This window comes from Nansenia antarctica (assembly GCF_963989245.1).
Source record: "Nansenia antarctica genome assembly, chromosome: 8".
Classification (NCBI taxonomy): domain Eukaryota; kingdom Metazoa; phylum Chordata; class Actinopteri; order Argentiniformes; family Microstomatidae; genus Nansenia; species Nansenia antarctica.
Window position 1 is genome coordinate 53,595,351 of NC_137678.1, and position 7,500 is coordinate 53,602,850.

The window sequence follows — 7,500 nt, forward strand, 5'->3', positions numbered from 1 at the left end:
ACGACCAGCTGAAGTCTTTGATTCCTGCTCCTTCGTTAATTAGCGCTCGTTTAGCGTTAGCATACAGGATGTCCCCGAGGCCAGCAATTATCACACTGATGGAACACACATGTTCCTGTCCTCCTGTGTGTGCGTGTGTGCGTGTGTGTGTGTGTGTGTGTGTGTGTGTGTGTGTGTGTGTGTGTGTGTGTGTGTGTGTGTGTACAGAACAGAAACAGTCACTTACTACTAGACAGAAGTCAGGTTTCTTACTGCCTGCTACTGTGTGTAGATGTGATTGAGTTAACTGGTTGAGTTAAACCAGTCAGCAAACCCTGGAGGATGAGAGCAGGTCAATGTGTGTGTGGGTTAGATGTCCTGGTATACTACTCTACACACACACACACACATACTGATGTCTGACTAGTGTGTGTTGTGTTGCTGACAGTGCTGGCTGTGGGAGGACAGGAGCCATCTGTGCCATCGACTACACGTGGAACCTGCTCAAAGCTGGGGTGAGTACACACACACACACACACACACAGATATACACACAGATTAGGGCTGCACGATTAATCGATTTTAAATCGAAATCGCGATTTGAAATGATGCGATTAGCTAATCGCAAAGCCTGCGATTTGCCTGCGATTTTTTTTTTTTTTTTTTTTTTGCTGCTATTTAGCAGACGCTTTTAATCCAAAGCGATTTACAATTACGAATTACAGGGACATTCCCCCTGGAGTAACTGAGGGCTAAGTGCCTTACTCAAGGGCACACTAGTAGTGGTGTGGTTTCAGGAGGGATTTGAACTCACACAACCTTCCGATCACAAGTCCAACTCACTAGACCACCACTACCCGTATGGGATACGTCATACAGCGCGTCGGATTCAACGTCAATGAACGTCAACGTCAATGAACGTCAACAATGAACGTGAACGTCAATGAACGTCAACGTCAATGAACGCACACCAACAACATCGCACGTGAAACGCCCACGTTTCGGTAGCTAGCAAAAAAATATACACTTGTTGAGAGAAACAAAATGGTGTTGCTGTTTAAAAAACCCATAAATAAATATGTTGTCCCAATTCATATCTTTTAAGTTCTCATCCTTGCATTAGAATTAGAGCAGTTAATAGTTTGATGATATCATGTGGTAATGCTCTCTGAAAATAGGTGATGGATAGATTCATCCAATCACCTGCCAAGTATTTTTTGAAAGTACCTGCCCTTTTCCAAACAGCTTCCAATTAAGCTTTCCTAGATGGTTGTGTGAAACAAACCACCTGAGTCAGGTTAGTAATGCTCCATCACGTTTTAATCTGAAGCTTGATTTTAAAGCAACCCAACTTTAAAGCAACCCAATGTAAGTTTAGTTCTTTCACTCGTAGCTCGGGCTGTGGGGGTGCTAGAGGAGGGAGCCTCTAAGTCCCCTGAAGACGTACAAACAAACTGCACGTTGATACGACCTTCCTAGCCGGAGATATGGCCACACTTTACAAAAACTTCCTTTTTTTTTTTTTTTTTTTTTGCTATTTAAAAAAAAAAATTCCGCAAATTAATCGCAATCGCGATATCTGTCCAAATAATCGCAATTCGATTTTTTCCCCAAATCGTGCAGCCCTAACACAGATATACACACAGAGATATACACGCATACACACACACACACGCACACAGAGACACACACATACACACAGACACGCATGCATGCATACACACATGCGCACATACACACATACACACACACCAGGGTCCCCATGGGGGCGCAAAAAGTCGTAATTCCCAAATTCAGAATTGAAGGTCTTAAATATGAGTTGGCAGGTCTTAAAAATGTATTCGGATCAGGAAATTGCGATAGTTTCTCTGTAAATGCGTAAATGTGTTTGGGTACAGTTCCCCCCCGCCGCCCCAACAATAGTATGGAAATAGGTCTGGAACCAATAACAACATACACAATAGTTTGTAGTCCCCACTGAGAGCTTTTGGGAGAACACCCAGGTAGCAGACATGCTGGAGCTAGCGGAGATGCTGTGGGCGCTACAGACTGCAGTCAAACACCAATCCTACAACATCGATGGCATAGGGGAGCTTTTTAAAAACATGTTTCCAGATTCTGATATCACGAAAACGTTTGCGTGCGGTGATGACAAAACGTCTTATGTCACGTTAGGGACGAGAGAAAAGGGTTCGCTCACAAGTCCCTGGTCTCCATAGCAACAACCCACAGCCAACACAGTAAGTATAGATGTAGTATACATAGAAGTATGACCTCCTGTGTAACTTGCTGTGTGTGTGTGTGTGTCTCTCTCTCTGTGTGCGTGTTCTGTTCTGTAGAAGATTCCAGAAGACTTCAACGTGTTCCGCTTGATTCAGGAGATGAGGACACAGAGGCACTCTGCTGTCCAGACCAAGGTAGAGAGAGAGAGAGAGAGAGTGTGTGTGTGTGTGTGTGTGTGTGTGTGTGTGTGTGTTATTGTGTGCGTGTGTGTTATTGTGTGCGTGTGTGTGCATAATATACATATTATATATATAATATTATTATTGTGTGTGTTTGTGTATTGCATTGTTATTTTTTCTCACTACCCCCTCCCCTATGTGCGTGTTGCGTGTGTGTGTCTCTGACCCTGTGTGTGTGTCTCTGACCCTGTGTGTGTGTGTGTGTGTGTGTGTGTGTGTGTGTGTGTGTGTGTGTGTGTGTGTGTGTAGGAGCAGTATGAGCTGGTCCACAGGGCGATCGCCCAGCTCTTCCAGAAGCAGCTGCTGGTCCTGGAGAGTCCAACCAACACTGAGATACCAGACGGCATGGTAACACACACACACACACACACACATACACACACACACACCTGACATACACACACGCCTGACATACACACACACACACACCACACACACACACACACCCCACCTATACTGGCCAGATTACTCAGATTCCTGCTTCAGAACAACACGACTAGACATGTTACCTCCCCCTGCTGACGACACACACATACACACACATACACACACACACACACACACACCACACACACGCACACACACTCACACATTACAGGAACACACACACACAGTGGCAACACACACACACACAGCGCAGAAAGCGCACACACACACACACACACCAGTATTATGAACTCACAACAACCACTAATTGTCTTAGCAGATGGTGTGTTTTGAGACAGAGAGTGCTGCACACATACACACGTCTTGTTTTCTAAGAACGTCACTGGCCCCGAGTGGTGGTATATCTGATGCTCCTCTAGTTCCTGCAGAAACAGAGGGGGGGGTGAGAGATGGGGGGGGGGGGGGGGAGGGCGGATGAGATGGGGGGGTGAGAGCTTTGGCAGAACTGTACAAGTTTTCCTGAAGAGAGGGAGGGAGGGAGAAAGGGAAGGAAGGAGGGAGGGAGGGAGGGAGAAGGAGGGAGGGAGTCCACTTCAGGACATCTGTGAGTGGTACACACACACACACACACACACACACACACTGTGATCAAAACGAAAGACAGGATATCGCTGTGTGAGGGAGAGGGGTGGTGGGGGGAGGTGGGGCAGGGGGGGGTCTGGCATGGTGCCAGGAGCTGGGGCGTACTTCCTGTTTATGAAGCGAGGGATCGTGACATCATGATGCTCCCATGATGCTTAGAGCCTGAGAATAGACCCACATCTGGGAAAGAACACACACACACACACACACACACACACAGTGGCAACACACACACACACATACACACACACACACACATACACACACACACACACACACACACACACACAGTGGCAACACACACACACACATACACACACACACACACACACAGTGGCAACACACACACACACACACACATACACAGCCAGCCGCACACACACAGCACAGGAACACACACACAACACAGTGGCAACACACACACACACACACACACACACTAGATACACATGTGTATCCAGAAGTGTTTACATTGAAAGGCTGGTTCATATCCAGCCACACGCCCAGCCACTGTGTGGCAATCCTACTGACATTACTGAGACCTCTCACAGCTGTGTGTGTGTGTGTGTGTGTGTGTGTGTGTGTGTGTGTGTGTGTGTGTGTGTGTGTGTGTGTGTGTGTGTGTGTGTGTGTGTGTGTGTGTGTAACCAACTAAGGCTCTAAGTTCAGACATTTGCTGAACTACAAAACATGTCTACACATCTCTCACATTCCCAGCTGACGATAGGAGGGAGGGAGGGAGGGAGGGAGGGAGAGAGAGAGAGAGAGGGGGACAGAGGGGGACAGAGGGAGAGACAGAGTATTCTACCTTTCTGTTTTAGTTTTTTGTAGCACTTTGTGACAATTGTTTTGTAAAAGAAAAAGTTGATATCAACCAATAAGATTTGATTTAGTTTAATGCATCATCAGAACGATGGTTAGCTCCTTAGCAACGTAAGTCAAATAAATAGTTGAACTAAAGCAGTTTGTGACCACAAAAACTACATCTCCCATCATCCTCTCTGTCTGTGTCCCCCAGGACCACGGCAGCCCTGAGAAGCCAGGCCACCAATCAGACGAGGAGAGGTGGGACACCCCGCCCCCCAAACCGCCCCGCATACGCAGGTACGGTCTCCATGGTTACCACGCATGAACGGCGCTGGGGGGGGAGGACGTCAGAGGACGGCTTGGTCGTGTGTGTGTGTGTGTGTGTGTGTGTGTGTGTGTGTGTGTGTGTGTCTCTGTCAGCACTGTGCTTTCCCCCTGCTGAGCTCTCTGTGTTCTCACTCAAACACAAGTGCAGCACCAGGGAATACCTCGCGCCAACACACACACACACACACACACACACACACAGTGTAGAGGAGAGAACACAGCTAGCCACTCAAGCCGCAACATTTTTTGCCAAGACAGAAAACTGCACTCACACTAAATACCTCTCTCTGTCTTTCTCTCCCTCTGCTCTCTCCCTCCCTCTGTTCTCTGTCTCTCTTTCTCTCCCTCCCTCTGTTCTCTCACTCTCTCCCTCCCTCTGTTCTCTCTCTCTGTTCTCTGTCCCTCTGCTCTCTCTTTCTCTCTCTCGCTCTCTCTCTCCCTCACTCTGTTCTCTCTCTCTCTCCCTCTGTTATTCCTCTCTGCCTCCCTCCCTCTCTCTCTCCATGTGTGCATAGCAGGGGGTATTTCTCTCCTCTAAGCTGCAGCTGTTCTTTTGATGGAGGGACTGGCAAAGAGAGGGGGAGGCAGTAGCCATCTTCTCCTTTCCTCTCCTCCCCTGCTCTCCTCTCATCTCCTCTCCTCTCCCCTCCTCCCCTCCTCTCTCCTCCCCTCTCCTCCTCTACCCTTCTCTCCTCTCCTCTCTTCCCCTCCTCTCCTCTCCTCTCCTCTCCTCCCCTCACCTCCTCCTCTCTTTCCCAGTGTTTCTGTGTAATTCCCAGACTTCCTCTAGGAACGATGTCATTGGCTAGTTCGTTTTTCATAACACACACCATGAATGTCGGAGGCTATTTATACCGGAGTGGTCAGCATTCCACAGTGTTTAGACTCACAGTGTATCATGTGTGTGAGTGTGTCTGAGTATGTGATTGTGTGTGTGTGTGTGTGTGTGTGTGTGTGCGCGCGCCCGCACTTGTATCAAGGTCGCACACAGTGAGGCATGGCCTACACACACACGCCGTAGCTCCATCCCTGTGCTGTGCTGTGGTGCCACGCCCGTGTATCCCAGGCCTCCATGGTGGCTCTAGGGTCCACAGTGTCCTCCATGTTGGCTCTAGAGCTCCTCAGTGTCCTCCATGGTGGCTCTAGAGCTCCTCAGTGTCCTCCATGGTGGCTCTAGAGCTCCTCAGTGTCCTCCATGGTGGCTCTAGAGCTCCTCAGTGTCCTCCATGGTGGCTCTAGAGCTCCTCAGTGTCCTCCATGGTGGCTCTAGAGCTCCTCAGTGTCCTCCATGGTGGCTCTAGAGCTCCTCAGTGTCCTCCATGGTGGCTCTAGGGTCCTCAGTGTCCACCCCCTCCATAGGAAGCAGAGGGCCTCTGTGGAGACTAGGAAGACAGGAAGTGACTGGTAAATGACTGGCACGCCCTGCTGGGCGCAGCTTGATGATGTCATACTGTAGATGGAGGCTGCTGTGAATTATATCCCTGATTAGAAACACACTGCTCTCTCAGATAAGTGTGTGTGTGTGTGTGTGTGTGTGTGTGTGTGTTGTGTCTCGTCTCTGTGTCTCTGTGTGTGTGTTTGTCTGTGTGTGTGTGTTTGTCTGTGTGTGTGTCTGTGTGCGTGTCTGTGTGTGTGTGTTGTGTCTGCATCTGCGTGTGTGTGTGTGTGTGTGTGTGTGTGGCCGTAGGGTAAACTGAGGATGTTGATCTGTTGTTGCTATGAGAGTTTGGTTCCCACAGGAAACACTGTCCTCTGTCATCCAGGAAACACACACACACACACACACAAACACACACACCCAGCAGTAGCAGCAGCTTGTGAAACAGGAGGAGTTGTTGCTAATATAGGGTGGCTAGCAGCCTAGAGAGGAACGGGGGGGGGGCAATAAGATAATTTCCCCTCAGGGATCAATAAAGTCTACATTATTATTATCAGGCGTAGTGAGAGATCAATATGTTCAACAACGTACACGTGTTGTGTAAGTCATACATATTCATATGACATGTCAGACACTGGTTGATGTTGTCCCGTGAGGGAGGGAGGGAGGGAGGGAGGGAGGGAGTCATGTGCCCCTCTTATGGTACCCCACCACATCCTCCCACTGTGTGTGCTTGTGCGTGTGGGGGGGGGTTCACGGGAGGGGACTTCACACATCTCAATCGGAAGTTGTGAATTTCCCATCTGTGGTTCGTGGTGACACCCACCAATCTGGGTCACAACCCCCCCTGATGACCCCCCCACCACCACCACCACTGTGTCCTGATGATGAACAGGTGGTCTGGTTCCCACAGACATAGTCATGTATATGAGTGTATTATGTCATATTCCATAACTTGGTATTAGGTCTATGGTTACAGTGGTTTCTATAACAATATTACTTCAGGAACGTTTGGTGCAGATTTGGTTATTTTTAATTCCAGTCAGATTACTCTGGTAAAGCTGTGGTGTTGTTGACCCACATGTGGAGAAAGAGAGATTTGGTTTTGTGTTTTTTATTTAGCAGAATTCAGTGTGAGAGTCAATGTAGTCTGCCCCCTTGTGGTGGAAATGCTCAGTGGTATGAAGCAGGAATTGTAGTTGGAAAACATTTGAATTAATTAATTGTGTCTTCCTTTCTCCCCTCTCTCTCTCCTCCTCTCTCCCTCTTTGTTTCTCTCCCTCTCCCCCTCTCTCTCCCTCTCCCCCTCTCTCTCCCTCTCCCTCTATCTCTCCCTCCCTCCCTCTCCTTCTCCCCCCCCCCCCCTCTCCCCCAGCAGTCAGCTCGAAGGGGATGTGAAGGAGGAGATCCTCCAACCCCCGGAGCCGCGGCCGGTGCCCCCCATCCTCACCCCCTCCCCGCCCTCCGCCTTCCCCACTGTCACCCACGTACGGCAGGACAACGACCGCTACCACCCCA

General features: G+C 49.1%; 1 protein-coding gene across 1 annotated transcript in view; it reads left to right on the forward strand.

Moving 5' to 3' along the window:
* Nucleotides 1–7,500, forward strand: part of LOC308164412 (tyrosine-protein phosphatase non-receptor type 12-like) — a gene marked incomplete at both ends in the record, with an annotated part of 55,678 nt that overhangs the window by 41,677 nt on the left and 6,501 nt on the right. The window contains 5 exon segments of the mRNA XM_080538513.1: nucleotides 428–494; nucleotides 2,319–2,396; nucleotides 2,691–2,789; nucleotides 4,489–4,574; nucleotides 7,358–7,500. The exon segment at nucleotides 7,358–7,500 is cut by the window's right edge and continues 181 nt beyond it. Coding sequence (XP_080394639.1) covers nucleotides 428–494; nucleotides 2,319–2,396; nucleotides 2,691–2,789; nucleotides 4,489–4,574; nucleotides 7,358–7,500 — 473 coding nt within the window.